The sequence below is a fragment of the Vicugna pacos genome, chromosome 13, assembly GCF_048564905.1.
Source record: "Vicugna pacos chromosome 13, VicPac4, whole genome shotgun sequence".
NCBI lineage: Eukaryota > Metazoa > Chordata > Mammalia > Artiodactyla > Camelidae > Vicugna > Vicugna pacos.
Window position 1 is genome coordinate 61,954,573 of NC_132999.1, and position 24,216 is coordinate 61,978,788.

Sequence of the window (24,216 nt, forward strand, 5' to 3'; positions counted from 1 at the left end):
TTAAAAGTCTTCTATTAAAGAAGGAGATGCAGGGCTCTGTCCTTGAATGAGTCTGTAGCTCCTGGTCTACACTTAGCTAATAGGAATTACTGTGACCTGCTTGGTCTTTTCATCTTCTGTGTGTGGTATCCCCACAACACATCCTCACTAGTTTGTGAGTTTCCAGAAATAAACTAAGGTTTGTATTTTATTTGTATTGAGGATTCAGCAAATTCTGGTGAATTTTTCAAGTAAGGGTTTGAAGCACTGGTGAAAGGGTGAGAATGTTTACTGCATGAGGGTATTTTGTTTATTGCTGTATCCTGGGGGTCTGGTACGTGGCCTGGAACGTAATAGGCACTCAGTCAGCATTAGGCTGATAGAATTTGAAGACACTGAGATTTAGATTTGGGTTGAGTCTATATAGGGACAGTAGTTGAAGGCGTTTGTTTATTAATTTGACAAGTATTTCTCTGTATCACCTTATGCTACAAACTGTGTTAGGTACTGGAGATAAGAGTCTTAGCCAAAACAGAGTCTTGTGTCAGAGGAATAGATGTGTAAAGCAAAGGCAGATTTGCAGTGAGAAATGTGGAGGGACAGCCATGGGGCGGGATGGCCAATCGAGCAGGAGGCTCTTTCTACCTGCTGCTTCTCTCCGTGGTCTGCAAGGGGAGACTCAGGACCAGGGTGTGGATGGGGTCCCAGAAGCCAAGGTAGGAGATTCTTTGTACTATAGAGAGGGGTCAGTGGTGCCAGGCAGTGCCCAGAGCTGAGAAGGATGTGGAGTGAAAGGACATTCAGTAGCTTTGTCTGGAGAGCAGTGCGGTCCTGAAGTGCCGTGCAGGTGAGCCAGTGTCTTTGTTTGTGTGCTGAGAAGTTAGTGTACTGTTACGGGGTGAGAGTTAAGGCTTCCGTGTTAAGGTACTTGAGATTTCTTTTGCTGGGATGACTATAGTTGATGCTAAAGAACATACTCTAGTTTGTCTTTAGGCCGCTTTGGGGAAAATGGGACAATAGTCAGGATCACATGGGCTGGGTTTGAGCCTTGGCCCCACCGCCTGCTGGCTCATGATTGTGGGCACTTTTGCTTGGCCTTTCAGTGCCTCAGTCTCCTCATCCATAAACTCTTACCCTGGAAGATTAAATGAAAAAATACCTTCCTTGCAGGGTTAAGAACAATAATGAGTGCGTGGAATGTACTTAGCAGTGGGCCAGGCCCGGTATTCAATAAGTATTTGTTATTGCTACTCTTATCTTATTCCTGTTACTGCCAGAATGTTCTCTGCCTTACCTGTTTCCCTCTCCCAGAGCAGCTGGAACTGGAGACTGGTTAAGAACAAATCATCATGCTGACTGAAACGACCCTGACTCTTGTATGCCCATTTCATGACTCTTCTGTTAGAGTAAATGCTGGGTTCCCCTTATATTGATTTGCTTCCAATTGTGTCCTTTGGCACAATTAACAGACTAAAATGGTTGTTGTTGTTTTAGCTCCATGAAAGCGGTTACGATGCTGGCAAAGCCCTGCAGCGCCTGGTGAAGAAGCCTGTGCCCAAGCTGATCGAGAAGAGCTGGACGGAGGACGAAGTGGTGAGCTCGGCGAGGGGCTGCCTCGGGGCCTGGGGCATCGGGGACTTGCTGGTCACTGTTGCACAAGTCCAGTCATGGTTGCAGACTGTCCATCCACGGCATCGCCAGTCATGGGAAGGGGCCGTTGAGCCTCACTGCTGAACGAGAAGGCTTGGTTTTAGTGAGCGTTGGTTCTGTAGGTCGTGGGAGAGATCTTCCCAGGTTCATGGAAGGGCAGAAGGAATGAACAGCTGCTCTTTTAAAAAGTTAGTTTTGGTTGGTTGGTTTGTTTTGTGTGCAGGCTGGATTTTGATACCTGCCTATATTAAAACACAGTCAAGTGGGGCTGGTAACTTGTTTTTGTTTTGAAGGCTGACAGGATCCCTAACCCTCTGAGGGACATCTGTCGAGATCAGGAAGCACAGATTTGATTAAATAAATACAGTGGCTTTTACATATTCATTCTGCTAGGATGGCCCATCAGAGGAGGTGGGGAGATAGACATGTACCCACAAATACAGATTTTCAAACCTGTGGATTTTTATCCCAGCAGAAAGTGTTCTCATGAAACTCCATCCCCTGTCTCAAGACTTTCAAAAGGAATTATGGTAAAAGACAGAGATTTCATGAGAGAGGGTATAGCTCAGTGGTAAGCGTGTGCTTAGCATGCACGAGATCCTGGGTTCCACCCCCAGTACCTCCATTAACAAAAATCAATTTTTGTTTTTTTTCATAAGACTTTGCAAACACAGTTTCAGGATGAGTGTTAGGCTTGACGTTTGCCCTTTAAGGTGAATGGAATTGAGAAGCAGGCCGGCACTGGCACACGTATTGATTGATTGTAAGTTCCTCACCTGTATTTAAAAATATGCCAAGAAAGAGTGTTCAGAAATTATACGGCCGTCCGGATCCTGCTCTTTTTTCCTGCAGTGTCTATTGAGTGTTATTAAGTGCCAGGTGGGGTGCTTGGAGGCCTCTAGGGGAACACCCAGGCCCACCTCAGGAGGCTCACGATTTAGGAGGGGAGACCTGTGCACATCAGTGTGTGTCCAGTGGCAGTGCCCGCGCTGCGGAGAGCAGAGTAGGGCGACGAGGGTGGGGACGGACTGGGCGGGTGCTGCCTTTTGTAAGGAGGCTCGAGAAGGGCCTGGTAAGTACTGCTGGCGCAGAGACCTTGGTGACATGAGGTGGCAAGCCTTTTGGACGTCAGAGGCCTAAAGCAAGTTTAAGAGCTAGGCAGGAGTGTGTCCGAGAGGAGGGCAGTAGGAGAGGCGGGTGGTGGGGGAGGGTCCTGCAGGGGCAGAGCCTGGTGGTCTGAGAACCGAGGTCAAGGCCTTGCTGTTTGCTCTGCGGGAGCAGCTTCTGAGCAGAGGACAGTCTGCCGGGGGGCTCTCTCTGGCCACTGTTTCAGGTGTGGGCTTTGGAGGCTATTGTGAGAGTCCAGGCCCGAGACTGGTGGTTGAGTAGCAGGACCGCAGTGGTGTGGGAAGCGGTGAGCTCCGGGACGTGCACTGAGCAGAGCCGGGATGGACTGGCTGTGGACGAGCGCAGGGAGCTGAGAGCGATGGGGAGACCAGGAGGCAGAGGGGAGGCACTGGAATGGTCCTGGAAGGCTGGGTGGTAGAGTGCTCTTTCCCTGCTCCCCTAAGACTCCTGAGTTTATCAGACTTAGGATGACGCTGATGTTGCTGTTTTGAGATTTAAAATGTTAAAACCTTACATGATTAATGAAGAGAGAAACATCTCAAACACTTGTTGTTTCAGATAGTGGCCAAAGTGAAAATGTCACACTCGGTTGTTTTGAAAATCGTGTTGATGTTGTTTTCTACTGTAGACTTGTTTATGTAGGAAGGAGGTAAGAGTTTTGATAGATACAAATACAAAATTCTGCAAAAACCTTTTGTGGACAAATGACATAAGAGGATGAAAAGGGAGGGACGGACGTGGCCAGTGTGGCCCGCTGCGGTCCTTGTCCCTGCGGACGAGCCTGGCTGCTGCTTCTCAGTCTCTCTCTCCTTCAGTGCGGCTCTGTTTCCTTTTGGTCTCTCCTTGTCTTCCGTCTTCCTGTGCCTCCCCCATCGTCCCTCCCTTTTCAGTCCTGCCTCCCGGGATGGCGGCTGGCTCCTCAACAGCAGGGCTCTCTCCCTTCTCTGTTCATCTCTCCCGTGACCTTTCATTCCCTCTGGAGTTTTCAGATTCCGGCATAAAGAAAGCTCTTTCTGCTTGAAAGAAAACCGGCCTCCTTTCCCTATGGCGCTTGCTTGCCTCGGGTGCGGTGTGGACGGTGTCCCTGCCGCTGCTTTTTGGGGACTTTCAGGGAACAGGAGGGTGGAAGTGGCGAGGGGCTTACACATCGGGAGGAGCCCAGCTTGACTCTGAAAAATGAGGTGACTGCAAAGTGCTGCCCGTTCTGAGTCCCGGATGATTTGTAACTGGGTAAATCCTTGTCAGTTTGGGCTCATTTTTGTCATGTTTGCTTCTTGTTTTAGTGGAAACTGTGAGAAATATTTTGGCAGCCATCCAGTCCTTGCAGAGCCCAGAGATCAAAGGGTTCCCATATTCATACGAAGTTAAGCCTCACTTTCTCAAACCCCTAAAGTGAATGAGAGAGTGATTGAATAATTGATAGGCTGAAGGAAGCTTCAGATAAATATGTCCAGATCAAATCTTTGAATCATTTTATGTGGTAACAGGGCACATAAACCAAAAAGACTCTTCACCTTAGCCTGGTTTGAGCTGTGGGTAAACACCTGCTCTGTGCATGTGGCCCCCTTCTGTTCAGTTTCCCACATTTTCTCACCCCAAGAATCACGAGAATAAGCAAAATAAATATTTCTCAACTCAAATGAATACATGGACCTGTCTCTTTTTTTCCCTCTCAGTTTTCTATATCCTTGAACATTCTAATTATTTTTAAACTTCATTGTCCCCAGTGTATCAGTTTGATGTAACTACCGAACTTCTGATCTGACTACAGTTTTGATGAACTTGCTTTCCTTTAATGTAAATTGAGCCCTTCATGTGAGATGGTTGCAGAACGAGCACCTGGTGGTGTGCATCCCTTGCTGTGCTGTGAGCAGGCAGCCGGTACCTCCCGGCTCTGTAGATCCTCTGCTCCGTGAGCAGACTAACCTCTCTTGCCAACCCAGGCCCTAACCAGCCTCAAGGCTTAGCGCAGTTTCTGGCAGAGAGCTTCCTGTCCTGAGCTGCGTCTCCTGTTTGCATCCTTTACTGGCGGCTCATCCTTTGCCTCCTCGTGCAGCCTTGTGCCGCCATCACTAGCCCTTGGTTCCTCACAGTCTTTATGTCTGTGTTGAGCTCCCTCTTCGTTTGTGAACTTATTAAGAGTGAGGACTTTTTAATGGTGAGAATAATGTGTCTACCTATGAGGGACTGGAAGAATATTAACAACTCTTTATTCAAGATTATTTTTTTTAAAGATTCTTCACTATAACTGACATCATCCTAATTCCAGCATTTTAAAACTTATAATGGTTAATAGTTATGCATCAGCATCAAAGAGGAAAACTTCTACATGCATCCAGTGCTAACCTTGAGAGTTTTGCTTTAGAAAAAGTTCCCAAATTATGACTGATAATGTCGCTCATCCTCTTCTTCCTAGGTCTTTCAGATGATCCTGAATTCTTGAGCTCTTAGGCCTCAGAGTCACACAATAGGAGGCCTTTCATTTCACACTTTCTCTCAGTAATTTTTTTGACACTGTGTGTGTAGATATGGTATTTCTTATTGAAGTTGCTTTGGAGCTGAGATAGCTTACATTTTGTTGAACTGAAAGCCAGATTTGTGCCAGTTTCTATCAAATTCTAGGCCAGACAGTGATAAATGAACTCTGCTTTAGTGGAGAGACTGTGAGAAACACCTTGGTAACTAGCTCATAGCAAAGTCTTTCAGGCTAAATAAACCAGGTCAGATCAGAGAAGCATTTTTGCTTCAATTCATGAAGCGTATTGAATACCACGGTATGGGCAAGGATGGAGCCAAAGGAAGTGGCTGGCTGCTGCGTTGGATAGTACACTGATGGTGAGCCAGTTTCACCTGCATTATGCCGAAAATACTGTTCTTTTTCAGGAAGCCATCCAAATACGTAGAACTTAAAAAGAGAAAGAGGAGGAAAATACAGATCAGAACTTAAAAAGCAAAAAGAAAAAACAAACCCCTAGATTATTAGGTTTTTAATTAAACATGATGAACACATTTAAATATAACACAAAGGCCCCAGGCTGAACTGCACCTAATCGAAACAGATTAAGTCACCCTTCCATGCTTGGACAGTTACTAATTCTGTTTATTTATGCATGCAAGCTGAAGGTAGCATTTGCTGCTGTTGTGTTGTTGCTTATTGCACTGGGATTCCATTGCTGCTTGATGCTGTGCTCTTAATTAGCATTCAGCTGTTGATTATGGAAATGCTGGGGATGCTAATTGAATTCTTTTTAAAATTCAGGGCCTGCATTTTCCTTGTGGAGTTTGGCCTGACTTGCAGGGTTGTAAGATTGGGTGCTTCACTGAGCTGTGCATTTCACCCTTTGCTTCCCATCCACTTGGCTCTGTTTGTTTTGGAAATTATTTTCACATTATATTAGCTTTCAGCAAAACTCCAGGTGTTGCGTAAGGTAGAGGTTTTGTTGCTTCTGATATCCCTACAGAGTGTTTCCATTTCATCTGGAGTAACTAACTTTTGTCTTGAAATATGTTTCCCTTTAATATTTAATATTTCATACCGATTTTGATGTAATACATTGAGATGAGCAGCCTAGATACAAATAACCTCTGAAATTTGTATCCAACAGTAGTTAATCTGTGGTGGTGATAAACCTTAATTGGCCACATACATGGATTTACAAATTCATAAATTTTAAAACATCTGAGCCATCCTTCAATTTAAAGCTCAGTTTACCATAAATATAAATGAAAGTCCTTCTTTCAAAATTGACATGACAGGGCAAACTAATTTTCTGAATGTCTATAATCCAATGAACCAGTGTGGCCGGCCAAGGAATCACTCAACACCGGGACACATGCAGCTCTTTGCACAGTCTTCTCCGGCAGCATCTTTACATGCCTTTGTTATGCCCTTTTTGGGATGCATGTTCAAGAAAACATTGTTTTCATTGTTCACTCTCTTCAGGCCAGGCATCTGGATGTGCTAGAAGACAGAGCTGCTTAGTGGGGCAAAAATACAATGACTTTTATTTACTGTTTGTGTGGCAGCTGCAGAAAATGGAATTCACGGCAAAACCAAAGTTGAGGTCCTCTAGCAGCAGGCGGTGGTAGAGGGGAAAGCGCGGGGTGGGGGCGGTCTCCACGGCCTGCAGTGATCAGCATGTGAATTTCAAGACGTCCATAATCTTGGTGTTTAGTTTTAAATTTTATATATTCAGCATAGGGGAAGGCTTAGTTTTATGATACTTATTTTAGGAATGGTCAAATTTCCTGAGTTGAGCATTTTATGTAGTCATTCAAAAAATGTAGATGATAAGAGGGTCCTGTAGGTCATTTAATATGAATCCATTCCTTTTCCTCTTTTTTTTTTTGTAAATTTTGTATGAATTTTCCCTCTTGTTGGAACATTATTATAAAGTATTAAAGGGGAGTTGAATCCTCACCACCATCTCAGTTTCCTGGTTTCATACTGTCTTCAGAGCACTTTACCTCATGTACATAATTCGTTTTATGTTATTGTAAACTTATGTAAATTGAATCATAACATTAGAATTCTCACTTCCTAAAGAAGTCTTAACTGGAAAACTTTTAGAGTTCGCTTAGAACCCAAAATATAGACATACTATATTTGGTGCAACACATAGTATGTACTTAGTAAATTTTAAATTGAATCAAAGTAGATTCTTCTCTCTACTGATTACCCCTCCTGTAATTTTAAACTAAATTGATACTGTTTCTTACGAATTGCTTAATTCTTAGATATGAGAGTAGAAAAAATAAGAGAAATACAAATACTGACATATTTCTTGCACGTAAGTAATATACATGTTGTTCATTCCTGTTGTGTATTCTTATTATGGTGCATGGTAAAAGTCAGTCGTTAATATTACAAAAGGAAAAGGTAGATTCAGGTAAAATTTGCCTAATGTTTCAGGTATTAATGAAACAGAACTATTTTTTCCTGTAATTGACTCCTAGCAGCCTTTGAATCAAACCCTTGTTTAAAGAAGTCGGCAGTGTGAATAGAGTGGAGTTTATTGTCAAGTCCTTTTGGAAATGAGACATCAAATTAAAAATCAATTATATGTGCAGAAAAGTTAGTGTAAGGCAATCAATTCTGTTAACTAGTTTGGAGAAAGATTCTACTGTGTAACAGGTTTTAAAGAGAAACGTACTTTAGAAACCTTTAGTGAATGAAATAGACCAAGCATTAGAAGGGGAGAGATATTTCAAAAATTTATTTCAGTACTTCATGCAGTAGAAGTTGGCCTCTGAATTAAATCTGCAAATTCAGCCATGACCTTGCCTTTCACATACATGGCTTTATTGCTTTCTAGGCTTCCTCTGTGTTCTGTGGTCAGAGTTAGTACACCTGTTTCTCTCTTTCTTTTTAAACGTCATTCTTTTTTTCCATTGTCTTTACCCAGTATGTTTTTAAGTTCTTTTCCTCAAGCCCTAATTTTAGGTGGTTTGTGGGGGGCGGGGGGTTGTGCTGTTTAAGAAGCCAACAATAAATTGTGCCGTTCTTTGGGGCTCCATGTCTCTGTGTCTGTTTGCATGTTCAAGCATGTGTCCGTGTTCAGGCCTTGGGGCGTGGAGAACAGAGCAGAGACCTGGGAACTAACCCCATGTTGAAAATAAGCACACCCTAAATTATTCCTTGCTGCTCAGGATAATCTTTTAAAATCAAAGAGTAATTTTTATGGGACATTTTTCATTTTTGCTTGAAGTGGGGGAATGTTGGGGAGAGTCTTCAGCTTGGAAGATTAATAAATATGAGAGCAGTGGGTTATTGAAAACATGTTTTCCATCTCATTTTCAAGGGCGTGTAAAAAAAATGGAGATAGCGTACACTTTGAGCCACTCTCGATCATCTTTCTCTGTTCACTTAAAAAATGAGAACAAGGCACAAGGGGACTTGAGAGATTGCATTTGTCCCCCCGTAGACAAAGTGGTTATTTTATAAATGAAGAGGATGGCAAACCCTCTCCTACTGCAGTTTCTTAGCAACAGAACTGGAGTCAGCTTTAACATGTACGCATGGAGCACTCTGCGTATAGTGACATTGGGGCCTTTCATTTTCACAGCTGAAACATCCTGTGTTAGCCTGGTAACAAGAATTCAGGGCTGGGGGTAGGAAACAAGAAGTGAGGGGAAAAAAAATAGGAAACCTACAATGAGGAGAAGTAAGTCATTTAAGGCTGTCTACTCTCTCCTGGCACGCTTGCATCTTGAATCTAAAGTCTCTCTTAGGTAGTAGTCATGGCCTCGGTAGCCCCCTAATTGCTGCGTTCATGGAGTGCCAGCCTGGCTTTTCTTATTTCCTAGTAGTGTTTTGTTCTTCTTCTCCTAATACCCTGCCTGCTGTTAAGTGACACTTACGACTGATGTTTCAGCTCTTGTTTTAGGATATTTTTCCAGAGTATATGTATATGGGTAAATTCCAGCATGTTTTCCACACGTATGAAGCAAGGTACTGAGGTGTTAGGGAGCAGAATATGTTTGGTGGTCGTGAGGAAGGAAGACAGTCTGCAGTTGGTCTCACCAGCTCAGTGCCCAGGCCCAGGTCTGTCTGTGCAGCTTTGCATTTCTGGAGTTCCATGCTGGGGCTTGGCAGATGGCAGGTGAGCAGGAAGATAGGATGGCTCCATCACGGTGTTTACCAGGATACTTACTCGGATTTTAGATTACGGGTTGAAACTCTTCATTTATATCATAAATGTCTGTAGAGCACCGGCAGTCCGCCCGGCACCACGTTATGTGCTGGTGGTACAGCAGTGAACGAAACAGACAGAAACCCCTGTCCTCGTGGAGCTGACGTTCTAGTGGGGAGACAGACGAAAACAAGACGGCTAAGTGACGTACAGCGTGTCGGCTAAGTGCTGGTCTCATGTCCCCGGAATGAAGCCCAGGGACCGGAGCACAGATGATTGTCAGAGAACGTTGTTTGCGTTCGCCTGGGTTGAATGGAAGAGAAACCTCATGGAGGCGGTTTCCCCTCAGCTCCTCGGATCACTTCAGTGGAATTAGCCAGTTTGGCTGAGCCCGTACACTGATTCAGTCAAGGAGGGCCTCTCCTTCGATCTGCTCAGGGCGAGTGCCCATTATGGCTCCAGCAGGATTAACTGGTCACTTCCCTCTTCTCTTCTTCTCAGTAGCTTCCCTTGGAAGGAGCAACCAACCCCCTCCAGTTGTCTGGTTTTATTTTCTAGACTCCGGTTTTAAAAAGCCCATTCTTTGCCAGTGTCACTTAATACTTACTGATCTGTGTGTGAGCTATTCTGCTGCGAGAGAGTGAGTGATGGGGGGAGGGCAGGAGGAAGGGTCAGTAGAGAGCCCAGTGTGAAGCTGGCCACTCCGACTAGCCCACCTTCCCACCAACCCGTCCCTCTTCCCAAAGCAGAATGACCAGTTTGCTCATCTCTTTCTTAAGGGTGCCTGATTATCTTGGGCAGTCTTTTTTTATGACTGTGAGATGTGGATAATACATTTTTCCTGTCAAGTTTCCTCTAAACCTCCAGTGTGCTCCCACTGTCCGGTCACTTTTGGAATGTTTTCTTCCCTTGCAAAGGGCTGGATCCCATGTAGTTAATCCCAGCAGTAGGAAACCGAAAAACTATCACATAAAAATACCAGAGAACTAATGAGGAGGAGGCCAGGAAAGTTGTAAGTGAAAGAAACAGAAAGTAAGAGAATTGAGCAGAATGGCTAAAACCACATCGTGTTGCCCAAGGGCTAAAAAGTCAACAACACTGTATTTAATACTTAAAATATATGTCTAGCACTGTTTTTATTAAAGTATGTACTCTGTCATTCTTGATTATTTTATTAAATGATCAGAAATTATGACCCCCGAGAACAGCAGGAAGATCTCTGCTCTGAAAAGGGGAGGCGGCCCTGGACATGCTGAGTCACTGCTGCTTTGCTGCTGTTGCCCCATGTCCTGCATGGCTGTGCTGTCCAAGTGACACAGGAAAATGTGGGGCGAGAGGAGGGCCATGTCTCAGGTCTCAGGTGAGTCTCTGGGACACGCCCCACCAAGTGTGGATCCTTGACTTCGTGCAGGAAAAAAATTCAAGAGCTAGCCACAGTTGAGTAAAAGTAGATTTATTTAGAAAGATACATACTCCGTAGACTGCAGGCTGACTTGGAAGGCGAGGGAGCAAGAGGCCACAAGGCGTGGGGTGGGTGTTTAGTTTAAGGTAAAAGTAGGTACACACTCCATAGACTGAATGCGGTCCCTCTCACTCAGAGGGCAGAGTGGCCTCGAGGTATAGGGGTGGTTAGATTTCAGGGGCTCGGTAACTTCATATGCTAACAAGTGGGAGGATTATTCCAACTACTTTGGGAAAGGGGTGGGGATTCCCAGGAATTCCGCCCCCGCCTACTTTCTGACCTTTTAAGGTCGGCCTCGGAACTGTCCTGGCGCCTGTGGGAGCGTCAGTCTCTGCTCTAGGGTATTACGGTGAGCGTGTAATGAAGCTCAAGTTCTATTGGGAGTTGAATCTCTGCCATCTTGGTGCTAACTGCTGTGTCATTCCTTGAATGGCTGTGCCCTACCCCCTTCCTTCCTGTCTCAGGAGGACATAGAGTGCACAGTGGAAACACAGGCCACTGGAGCTCTGGGGAGGGAAAGGATATGGGGTCAAGCTCGTTGTTGGGGAGGGGGGAGGCGCAGAGGGGCCACCATCAAGAGGAGGCCTGGAGGTTTGAGAGAGAACGCAGATCTGAGGGCCAGAGGGCCTGACAGTCCTCAGACTGACAGCACCTTTAAGACCTCAAGGAAGTTGGGTCCCCCCTTGGGTCTTAGCTTTCTTGTCTGAGAAATAAAAGAAGGAAGAGGGAAAGGATGAACCTTGTGATGGCTGGCAGGTGTGTTTGACGAGGAATTTGGATCTGATGCCAGTCTCTGCCTGCTGCCCACCCCCACCCTTTTCCTTCCCAAGTGGAAAGTCAGCAGGTATTTTGCCTAAAGTGAATGGAATCACCTCTGTTTAAGATATCTGGGGGAAAAGGGGTGGAAAGGGATAAAGTGGGAGTTCCAGATGTGCAAATACTACTTTATATAAAATAGATAAAAAACAAACTTCTGTATAGCACAGGGAACTATATTCAATATCTTGTAAAGATAATGAAAAAATATGAAAACAAAACAAAACAAAAAAAGAAGTCTGAAAACATGGACACCTGTACACTCACGTGTCCTTTTAGTATTAAGAGTTCTTGGTTTCTCCTTGCAGCTGATTTGTAGGTTTTGACTATAAATGTATTTATTTATTTTATTTTTTTCATCTTTTGCATCAGCAATAATGTTTTATTACTGTTTTTAGAACCTAGAACTGTAGAGATGCACTTTAACAAGAATCGCAGGCCCTGCCGGGTGTGAGGGAAGGACCACCGTCGTCGGTGGCTCTGCTTTATGTTCCTTCAGCCCCTCTCCTCCTCCTCGCAGCCCTGCATCTTCTCTGGGAACCTCTGTTGCTGAATCTGTGGGGGTGTCACACATTTGCTAATAAGCTGCTTTCCAAATAGGCATGGTCAGCCTAAATTAATCATTTTCTTTATGTAGGGCCTCTAAATTTTCGGCAGATGATGTAAGCAAACTTGGTTATCCATTTGAAAGGAAAGTTTTAGAAAACGAATTTAACAAGGTCTTATGAAACATAGATTTGGGGAACCAGTTGACTCGGACCAAAACCCATCTAACATTAATCTCAAAATAGAGAAGCTTTGCTTGTGGAAGGCACTGGGCTCTTGGTGCCTCTGTTCCCAGCTGAACACCACTTGGGACTCTTGATTCTGTTGATCGAAGCTGTTTGAAACTCTTGAAGCAGCTTAAAGAGTGGGATAGACTCCGAATATCTGGTATCTTCCCTCTCAGTTCAGTCTGTGGAAATGACATTCTCCAATCTTTTAGCAATAACAAAACTTAGAAATTTATTTTCAGATCATCCTTTGGGATTGCCCAGCTTCTTTGTCAGCTTCCCAAGTTTTTGACCTCAGAGCAGCCTGACCTTGGTTGGTTGTTTTCCTCCTTAGAACACTCTGACTTTCTAATCGGCTCACATTTTTCCTTCCTCCCTCCCTCCCTCTGCCCCTCACCTGCCTCCTTTCTTTAAAACTCATGTCAAACATTCCAAGGATTCAATTAGATTATCTTGCTTTTAGGCAGACTTTCAGATGGATCATTCAGTTACTCACACATTTAGAGGAGTCAGTCAGTAAGCATCACACCATATTATCCTCCACTGGCTTGAAATATCTTTAGGCAGCCAAGAATTCCATCATTACGAGGATGTGCATGTGTAGGAGAGGCCCCCTCCTTCAGACGGATGTCTTCACCAGAGGGTGGTGGGTTCTCGGAGCGCAGAACCAAACATCATTGTCAGTCTCTAGATAACCAACTTTAGATTCTCCTTAGATAATATGATGCAGGGAATAAGCGAGAGGAAGGGCTTCTTCTTCACCTTGTGTTGAATTTAATTCACTGCATGTCCCTAGCTGCTCTGTGCAGGGCTCTGCTGGGCTCTGGTGAAACCCCTCCAGCGTCTGCTGTTCACTGTCATTGTTCGTCCTCAAGCTGAATCTTGGGTTCCCACTGTTGTTTGTTTGTTCTTCTGTTATTCAAGTGATGTGTTTTGTATTTAGCTTAGTTTTTTAGAAACAGGGTTTAAAACCAATGCTGATTTCTTTATCCAAAAGGAAGGGAACTTCTTGCTGACTTTAGACAAATGAACGTCATCTGTTCTTTAACTGCTAAGATCTCTGCAGGAGTCACCACTAACCTTGATAATTGCCTGGCAGTGTGGCATCCTTGACTGATTTTGGCAGTGGGTGAAAATGAGCACTTGAGTTGGATGTTGCCGCCGCAGGCAGCCTAGCGAGGAAGTAGCAGCCGCACATGGAAAGCCCTTTTTGAGTGCCTCTTCTTCCCCCGGCAGTGTACTCTGGACTAGAGTGGCTGGAGGGGTGACCTGGCTGCTTTCTGCTCTCCAACAGGGGGTCGGGAAGGACTCTGAGGGGGAAGTGTTATTTCAGAGGAACCCTGAAGGGTGGGTAGGGTTGCACCGGGCGCAGCTGACAGAGGTTCACGGAAGAACAAAGGCATAAAAGATCGTGGGTGGGTGGTTAGGAGCCGGTTGCCCAGTTTGAAGGAAGCTGTGGGTATAGGATACCTGATTTAAAGCTACCCAGCCTTTATGGGAAGAGAAGTTTATGTTTAATTGAATAGGAAATAAGGAATAATTATGTATGTTTGGATGTGGGGAGTGATGGGGCTGGGATCGTCATTGATGATGAGTCTGGCAGTAATGGGATGATGGATTGAAGTGTGTAGAGGAAAGAGTCCTGGCTCTGAAACCTGGCTACACATTAGAATCACCTGGAGAACGTGAAAATGCCCCATGCCCAGGCTGCACTGCACCCAGCTGGATCAGACTCTGGGGTGGCACCCGGGTGTTCACGTTCCTGGCTCTGAGAACCGTGGGTCTGTGTAAGGACTGTGGTCCTAGTTAGAGATGTCGGGGCCTCTGTGTTTATAGCGGTAGTTCTCAACCTTGGCACACACTGGAATCACAGAGGGAACTTTAACACACATAGACACAGACAGTGGAGTCTTGGGTCCCACCCCAGAGACTGATTTAATTCACCTGGGCTGTAGCCAGGACTTTGGGGTTCTCTGTACAGTCTAGGTTGAGAAGAACTGAGGTAGAGGTGGTGAGAAACAAGAGGAGGGACTGACATTGAGAGGCCGTATGGAAATACAGGAAGACTTTTACTATGTGCCAGGTGCTGTTCTGGGCACTTGACATGAATTGACTCATTTATTGGCGTTCTACAAACGAAGAAGCCGCGTCATACACAGTTCGGAGAACTTTCCTGAAGTCACAGACAGATTGGCAGAGCCTGCTTTTCAACCTGGCCTCCAGGTTTCAGAGCCCAGCTCCCAACTTACTACACTGCATGGCCTCTCTAGAGAAGCCTAGCTGAGTGGAGGTGGGAAGCAAGAAGCAGCGGAGAGATGCCCTTCAGATTCTGTGTTTTGGGAGAAGGGAGGAGGCGGATGATACTGTAATCAAGTTGTGAAACCAGAAGCATTTGCTTTAGGGGAGGAGAGAGTTTATGTTGAATTTGAAGTGACTGTGGAAGATGCAGGTGGGTACTGTGGACAGAAATGAAGGTCTGAAGATAGGAAAGCTTTCTGGTTTGCAGAGAAAGTTCACAGTTGAGGAAACTGGGCTTGAAGAGGTTAATTAGCGTACTGAGGATATCCGAACTGGTAAGTGGCAGAGCCAGGATCTGATGAGGCTGCCAGGGAACACAGTGCCGAGGGAGAGGCTCTTGGGGGATTTTCATGTCAAGGGGCAGAAGGATGGACAGAGTGATGAAGCCACTTAGTATGAAGTCAGAAAAGGAATAGCTCAAAAGGCAGGAGAAAGACTGGGGTTCTGTGTTGTTCAATTTGTTAAACATTACGCTTAACTTAATAGGGAATGAGGGGTAGTTAGTATTTTTTCATGTGGACACGATAGGACTGGGTCTGTGCTTGACATAACTTAATTGCAAGGTTGGGGTCAGAAGCTGGTCCAAGGTCAGGATGCTGAGGCATGTCTAGTAGTGTTGACTGCGCTGCTGATGTAACCGAGGGTGAGTCCCAGGCTGCCTACGGGGCTTGGGGAACCAGGACAGAGACGATAGAGGAGTTGAGGAGCTGGAGGTCACAGTCAAGAAGAAGAGATTTTGTGGGATTCATAGTGGCTGTGCAGTAGTAAATAAAAGAAAATTTCTAGTTTTAGCTCTTAGATTGTTTCACAGATGTCCAGTCATAAGTGGATGACTAGGGGCTAGGGTATATAGCTCAAGGGGTAGAGTGCGTATTTAGCATGCACGAGGTCCTGGGTTCAGTCCTCAGTATCTCCTCTAAAAATAAATAAATGAACCTAATTACCTCCCCTCCCAACACCCCATCCCCCCAAAAAGTTAAGTGGATGGCTAGTTTGGAAAAAGCGGGGGCACCAAGAATTGTGGTTGCAGGGGAAGGATATAGCTCAATGGTAGAGCGTGTGCTTAGCATGCACAAGGTTCTGGGTTCAATTCCCAGTACCTCCATTTAAAAGGGGGTGGGGAATATAGCTTGGTGGTAGAGCACGTGCTTGGTATGCACGAGGTCCTGGGTTCAATCCCAACTGCCTCTGTTAAGGAGGGAAAAAAGAATTGCAGTTGCAAACAGAATATTAGAAGGGCTACGGGCAAGATTTTTCACATTCCTAAGTGTGCTGTCAGAAGATGGGGCTGAGAAAGGGACTTTTAGCCAGATATAGGATCACTGATTAAGGGGGAGGCTGGCTTGCCTTGGTTGGTTGATGTTATGGTGAGGAAAAGCAGCTGGAGGTGGTAGATGATGTGGTCAGACAGGGCTGTCCCTTTTGGAGTTGCAGAGTAGACCCAGAACTGAACTCCTGGCCCTGTATTTGGAGGGACTGAGAGGGATGTTGTGTGGGTCTTAAAGTGAGGATGCTGAGGGAGGGGGCTTTGAGTATGAGGGCATTTGCAGAGCAGAGAGAGGGAGAGAGAAGATGGTAGGTCTCTGGGGGACATGGTATCAGGAAGTCATTGGGGTGAGATGCCTGGGCAGAAGCAGTGATGGGGGTGAGGTGATGGGGAGGGTGGGAGGGAAGTTGGTGCTGGCGGTGATCATTCTGGGGCCGATGGGCAGAGAAATGAGTTGGCCCCTTGCTACTCTGCAGGATGATGGGCTTCTTGAGGGCCAGTGTGTGTCTCCCAGGGCCCTCCTGTCAGTGGTGCTCAGTATGTGGCAAACTGAATTGAATTAAAGATGGAGGCAAGTGGTGAGAAGGCAAGATTTGTGAATTGAAAAATATTTAGAATTTCAGATGGCAGATTAGAACATCAGCTCCAGAATGTATTGTGTTTTTTTTGTTTCCTTGTTCACTCAGCAAATATTAGGCTGTGTACTAGGCACTGTCCAAGCTCTGGAAAGAGAAATGACAGTGGACGCTCTGTTCTCATGGAGCTTGCGTTCTGGTAGGGAACAAGGACAAACACGTTAACACGGGTAAGGTAGTTCAGGTGGGCGCTGTGGAGAGGACAAACCTGCTGCTCTCGGGCTCTGAGCAGGGCGGGCGGCTGTTCGCTGCATAGCCCCTCTGGGCAGGCGGTGCCTCAGGCAGTTTAGGTCAGTTCATCAAGAGCCACAGAGGCTTCTCTAATAATCCAAGTTACTTGACCCCCATCCTGTGATCTTTGGGATCATGTCTTCATTGTGTATCAGCTGGTCCTTAACAGAACCACATAAATGCCTTCAGGACTCGGGAACTTCTGAGAGCTTGGGACTGGGTTTGGCTGGAGGGAGCGGTGGGAACGTTGCTGTGGAAGGAAGGTGGTGCAGCTCTTTCGCGTCAAGCCGATGCTCGTGTCTTGCATAGACATGCATTTCTTAGTATGGAGGCCATGAGAACAGGGTGTTTTTAAATGCCAGAAAGAGTCTAAACCTTTTTCATGGCTTTTTGGATTGTGGTTAGGACTAGAAGACAAGGGTCTGGCTCTTGTTCAAACTTTCGCTGATAATCCTGCAGTGGCTTTGGATTTACATTCTCTCTGGTTGGGAGAGAGAGGGTGGGGAGGAGTTGTGCTTGATCCCCAAAGAGGGCTCTGTCTAGCCTTTGGGCTTCCTTTCAGGTGTCACTATGGTTTCCTTTTTATGGATGCTTCTTCAATATGATAGGTTTTATCAAGCAGGACTTAAAGAAAAAGAAAACGCATGAAGGAGCTTGATGAGTAAAAAAGATGTATTTCCTTATTATATAGAACACTTCTTTCATCCTTTATTAGGCCATGAGAAGTTTTGTTCCCACTGTCAGTTGTCCTAGACGGTGTTGAGAAGGTCCCACCACCCTGCCTGCCTGTAGCCAGAGCAGCCGCGTCTTCTGCGGCCTGGGAGAGGCTGTGAACGCTGACCCCAGGTCTCAGCGCTGTCCCCAAATTAACCAGCGGAAAGAACCCACTGCTGGTGAGTGAGAGTTCCCTGAATGTTTGCTGCCACTGTGTGCTGTTATTTTTTTGGTTCGTGATTTGGTCAAAAACAGGAAACTCAAGTTTCTCATCAGTATTTTTTATCCTACCTCCTACCTCCACTTCTGCTGTTCTCAGATAACTCCCCATCTATCTGTAGAAAACCACCTATTGTGACATAAAGTTTGGTGGAAAAAAACAAAAGTTTGGTAAACCTGCTTCTGGTTGAGTCTGTGTCTCAGACCAGTTTTTGAACCCTGGGTGAGTCATTGGTCTTCTCTGAAAAATTAGAGTGGTAACTAAATGATGAGGCCCTGCCTCACCCCAAAAGACTTAGGTACTGATAATAGGATTTGTCACTGAAGAAACATTTATTAAACGCGACTTGCTTGTGTGAAGGACTCTTCCGGGGCCCTAGACAGGACCTCCCCACCTCAAGGGGATAGGTTCTAATGGCAGTGGTGGTCGTGGTGCCCCAAACCCGGTGCCTGGCCGAATGTGGGAGATTCCGGTGGGGGGGCGCGCAGAAGGGTGGGAGGATGCGGAGGACGACAGAGCCCAGGCATGAGCTAGCAAGCATGCTTGTTCAGAGTCACACCAGTGGGCAGCGAAGACACTCAGGAGTCCAAGCTGGACAGTCCAGCGTGAGCTCAGCTCTGTGGCGATGTCGCACAGGATCCCTGACAGAGGGTCAGGGCAGAGATGTGGAGTGGGGGAACTCAGGCCAGCGGGGGCAGCGGCGGGGACAGTGGTGGCCGGCGCGCGGCACGGGTGCCACCCCCTTCCTTCTTCTTGCCTGTCTCGCAGACATTGTTTAACACAGCACTGTCTACCCCTGAGCTGAAATGAAACTCAGAATCCATTTTTTCTTAATATATTTTTATCAAAGTATAGTCTGTTTACAATGTTGTGTTAACTTCTGGTGTACAGCACAATGCTTCAGTCATACAGGAACTTTCATGTATTTGTTTTCATATTCTTCTTCACCATGAGTTACTATAAGATGTCGAATATAGTTCCCTGTGTTATACAGTATAAACTTGTTGTTTATTGGATTTTGTGAGGAATCCTTCTGTATTTAGAAGCGAGAGACACTCTGTCAGAGTTCAGCAGGTGTTCTGTGCAATTCAAGGGGTCTGTAGATATAATTCTTGGTGTATTTGTGGGAGAGGGCGAGCTGTGAGTCTCTCTACCCGGCCATCGTGGCTCAGCATCCCCCTCAGAATCCATTTTAACCCAGCTTCTCATCCAGGCACTTGTGCAGGGTGTGCGCTAGGGCCAGAGTGATAGCCGGAGGTCCCGGCGCACTTCAACTGCATGCTGAGGAGTGTGAGCTCTTTATTCTGAAACAGAGAAGTGCCATACTCAGTGCTGGCATTCTAAGAAGGAATGACCTTTATTTACATCAGTGGAACAGCAGTTACACAGTGCAGGGTCTTCAGTGGTGCCATCTTTCTGGGGTCTAGAAAGTTTTTAATAAGCCTAGTTTGACTCTGTTAGGTAAAACCAGAGTCTCATAAATCTAGCTGAGTTGTGGAAGCATGGTTGTCCTCCCTAAGAATTCCTGTCTGTTTTTAGGTACAAAGTTAAAGAAAAGATTTCCCCATAAAGCCTCTATAAAAGTTTTGCTTATTAAAAAGATACATACTCCCTCCCGAGTTTAAATTGGCATACACTTTTTTCATCATAAGAATGTAATTTCTAATATTTCATAGATACTGTCATTTGAAAATAAAAGTGTCCTATCACTCTTTTAAACACATCCAGTGCATTTTGAATGCCATCGTGATTTATACCCATTATCTATTTTATTTTATTTTTTAACACCTTTATTGTGGTATGATTCCTGTATGGTAAACTACACATATTTCAGATGAAAAACTTGATGAATTTTGATAGATGTATACACCAATGAAGCCACCACCATAATCAAGATAGCTAATGTTTCCATCACTCCCCATGAGGTGCAGATCTCAAACTCCCAATTTATCCCTTCTCACCCTGTTTTCTCCCTGGTAACCATGAATTTATTCTCTATATCTGTAAGTCTGTTTCTGTTTTGTAGGTAAGTTCATTTGTGTCCTTTTTAAAATATTACACATATAAGTAATATCATATGGTATTTTTCTTTCTCTTTCTGGGTAGTATTCCATTGTATTGTGTATGTGTAGTACACACACACACACACACACACACACACACACACACACACACACACACACACACACACACAGCCTCTTCTTTATCCAGTCTTCTGTCATTAGACATTTAGGTTGCTTTCATGTCTTGACTGATGCTGCTGTGAACATTGGGGTGTGTGTATATTTTCAAATTAAAATTTTCTCCAGATATATGTCCAGGAGTGGGATAGCTGGATCATATGGTAAGTTAATTTTAGTTTTTTGACGAACCTCCATATTGGTTTCCATAGTGGCTACACCAGTTTACATTCCCACCAACAGTGTAGGAGAGACCTATTATCTATTTTAAAAATACATGAATGGGCTCCTTTTTAGCAGTAATATTTTACAGTTTATCTCCCTGCTTTAACTTATATACATAGTAACTTTTCAGTCTAGTTCCCTGTAGACTTTATTCCTGATGTAAAGTATTTTGCGCTTGAGAGTCTATTGTCAGATCAGTCTTTTCCACTCCCTGCAACAGAAGTGTGTGTATCAGTCATGCATGCTTGTTATTTCCTTTAGCGATAAAGCTCTAAGTGTTCAAAAAAAATCCTTTCTGATTATCTTATCATAATAATTATTAGTGCAAGTTAATCAAAACAACAAGATATAAATGTTGATAAAATTTTACTTTTGTTTAATTTTATTGGAAATTAGATGAGTCATTTTTAAAAGCACATTAGTTCTTTTTTTAATTGAAATATAGTCAATTTACAATGTTGTGTTAAGGTCTAATGTACAACATAGTGATTCATTTATACATATATATTCCTTTTCATATTCTTTTTCATTTTAGGCTGTTACAGAGTATTGAATATAGTTCCTTTAAACACATTAGTTCTTGGATCAGTATTACTTATTGTTAGAATGAGGCCATGTTCTACATCAATTTATTTCTTTAAAAAAATTTTTTTTATTATTTTGCATCAATTTTATTCCAGCTTTACTTATTTGTAGATGTAAGTGCTCAGAAATAGATAGGAATGATAGTTTTGTCACTCAGTTATTAAATTCCTTCCATAATCAAAAAATATAATTTATCATCAGGCATGATTTTCAGTAAACTATCAGATGACACCTCCACTTGATCTTCCCTCAATTTTGTTGAAAGAATTGGAAAGTACCTGACTTGCATGAGGCTTCCTATTGTGACCTTAGAGTTAGTCACTGTGTCAACACAAACATTAGTATCTTGAATTGACCCTTTGTTTGGTGCCTGGAGTTTCTGCATCAGGGGCAGTGCCGCCTAGGAGCATTCCAGACTGGAGAGAGGAGTGCCTCTGTGTGTGTAGAGGGAGGAGGGCGATTGCGAAAGGGAAGGTGGGGGAGGACAGCTGCGCCCTCCCTGCGGGGTGTGTTCTCAGGCAGGTGAATTTTAGCAAAGAAAATATGTGAAAGTTGGAGGTTTGGAAAGGAATTCTTTGAAAACTATTTGAATCCATGTACTTTTAAGAAAGTCTTTTCGTGTCTGCCACCCTAGTTTGCAGACCATGGACCCACAAATCTTGCTCGCCAGGCCCACTTATGGGCGCTGGGAAAAACCAGAGAAGATCAGGCCCTGGTAGGATCTGGGCTGGCTGGGTGGAGAGGGAAGCCTGGGAGCCTTACAAACATCTTCCAGGATTCCGTCGGTCAGTCATAGGCATTACACATGGCTTTGGTGATTAAAGGATGAATAAATTACTGCCCTTGCCCTCCAGGAGTTTATAATCTGAGCTCATATTATAAAACAAAACAAAACAGCACCCCCCCCCCAAAAAAAACTACCTGAAGTCAAAATCCTCTACGAGATCTTGTTTAATAAGTTAAAATAAGTTATTAAATGTTTGCATTTTTTAATGTTTTGATAACTAGATTTCAATATAACTGGTTTCCTTTGTAATCTCATTATATTTTAGGCATTTAAAAACCGTTTTTTAGAAGAGGTTAGGCTTTACCAGACTGCCAAAGGGGTCATGGCACAAAAAAGATGAACTGTGGTCTGAGTGCTGGCGTCTTCCAAATACCGTATAGTTTCCAAAGAGCCCTAGACGACCATTTCAATGAAGTCGTTTCATGGAAAGACGCCACCTAGACATTATGCTGGGTAGGACTGTGGTTACTGGCTTGGGGCATGCCCCAGAGATGTGTAAAATGTTGCATTAGACTATCAGACTCAGACCTGGATTAGTCGGCCCTCTTCATCTGCAGATTCTGCATCTGTGGATTCAGCCAACTGTAGATGGAAAATATTCAGGGAAAGAAAATTCTAGTAAGTTCCAGAAAGCCAAACTTGAATTTGCTGCACAGCAGCAACTATTTACATAGCATTTACATTATATTAGGTATTGTAAGTAATCTAGAGATGATTTAAAATGTGCATAAGTTATATGCAAATACCTGCCATTTTACATAAGGGACTTGAGCATCCGTGGATTTGGGTGTCCTGGGGACTCCTGGAACCAGTCCTCTCCAGATACTGAGGAACAGCTGTATTATCAGGCATTATCTGAAGGATATTAGTCTCTATTGTAATTCAGTTTACTGTCAAGCATTAGGGAATCATCCCCAGAATCGCCAGGAGGGGCATGGTTCTCAAGGGTCATTGGCGCCCCCCCATCCCCCGCACCTTCCACCTTAAGAAATCAAGTGAGGGAGAAAACTGTCATTGACTCTAGATTGCGTTTGATGACAGTTGAGTGTGTTCTTGGTTTTATTATTAAGTAATCTGAACCCATGGCTTCTTGGTTATTGTTTGGTTTGCTTCTTTAACATCTCAATATTCATTACTTTCTTCCCAGCGTTTTCTTAGGCAAGTGATTGGCTCCACGCACCAGGTCCCCTGACTTGAAGCTGCAGAGCTGCATTTAGATCAGGTTTCTTGCATGCTGCTGACTTTATCTCATTTACAGTATCAGATTTCTGTTGCCATACACTGTGTGATCTGGGCCTCCCCACAGCTTTTTAACAATTAGTAATCGAGCAGGAAGTGTGTTTTTATTACAGTTGCCTTTTGAGTTTGATTTTACAATCGTGTAGTGTTTGGCCGAGAGCAGAGGTGGGGAAGTGGCCCTCTGAAACACATTTTTGACAGAGAGAAGTCTGTTGTTTCAGCCGCTTGGCTATCTGTCAGCAGTTCTCAGACTTCCCCCTTGTGCTGGTTGCCTGGCAACCTGGGGCTGGAGCAATCAAACCGTGGCCAGTGCTTTTCCAAGCCCAGATTGGGAGATGATTTATTGGTGGAACTGTAAGCATGGTAAACCCAGGCCTCAGAAATGGACCTTTTTTTTCCTCTCTCTTTTTTAAACCAGGAGTTTATAAAAACCACATCAAGAAAAAATAAGAGGGAAAGAATATCAACTGGAGGATTTTGTAGCAAAAAATTTAAAGAATAAAATTGAGGCCTATAGTGAGCTTGTTATTACGTGTCTATCCACATGTGTATAGGATGATGTTTTTACTTATGTGGATTATTACCCCTTTTTCCCTTTTATTTTACTGGGACACTCAGCATTGTAAAAGTTAGTGCTTTTTTTGGGTAAATTAGGATACTTGGGATGTCATCTTACCATGAGTAACCTAGCACAGGAAATGTTCATGCCTTGCCTGGGGTCATTGGTGAAGCTTTGGTAGAATCAGGCACAGAACCAGAGCCCAGCTTTGCTGATGCCTGTGTCCATATTCTGGATTTAATGCAGTAAGCATACAATGCTGATTGCTCTTCTCCCTATATTTTAAAATTAGCTGAAAACTCCAAAGACCCTGCATTACTGTGTGCTGTGTTAAGGGTGCTTAAATGGTCTTCCCCTGCATATGTGTGTGGAGTCGGTGTGGGCAAGGGAAAGCTGTCCTTGTAGGACAGATGAATTCTGAACTTTCAGATTCTTACTACTTTCTGCTTCTGCCTCCCCTACCCCCAGTGTATAATTGTAACTTTTTAACTTTGAAAATTATCCCATATTGATTAATGTTTGCTGTAAAAGTGAGTTTTAAAGCTCTTTTGGCGGGGAGAGTACAGCTCAGTTGGTAGAGCACGGGCTTAGCATGCACAGGGTCCTGGGTTCAATCCCCAGCACCTCCATCAAATTAAATAAATAAAAACTTAACTCCCCCGCCCCCAAGAAGCTCTTTTTGAGGATCCTCCTGCATAGAGTCTCAAATACACCCTCCAGTATTGCAAATGAGGAATATTTTGGGAGGCATTCTGCATGGGGTGGGGAGGGGACAGAAGAGCCTCAGCCTGATTTAGCAGGCTAAGCATTTCCTAAGCATTTCTTTTTGTAAAATT

The 24,216-nt window shown here is 44.4% G+C and overlaps 1 protein-coding gene across 5 annotated transcripts in view; it reads left to right on the forward strand.

Moving 5' to 3' along the window:
• RERE (arginine-glutamic acid dipeptide repeats) overlaps positions 1-24,216 on the forward strand; it is a 366,213-nt gene that overhangs the window by 275,464 nt on the left and 66,533 nt on the right. For all 5 annotated transcript variants that reach the window (XM_072975465.1, XM_072975468.1, XM_072975466.1 and 2 more), the window contains one exon: positions 1,474-1,572. In XM_072975465.1, coding sequence (XP_072831566.1) covers positions 1,474-1,572 — 99 coding nt within the window. The remainder of the gene's footprint in view (positions 1-1,473; positions 1,573-24,216) is intronic.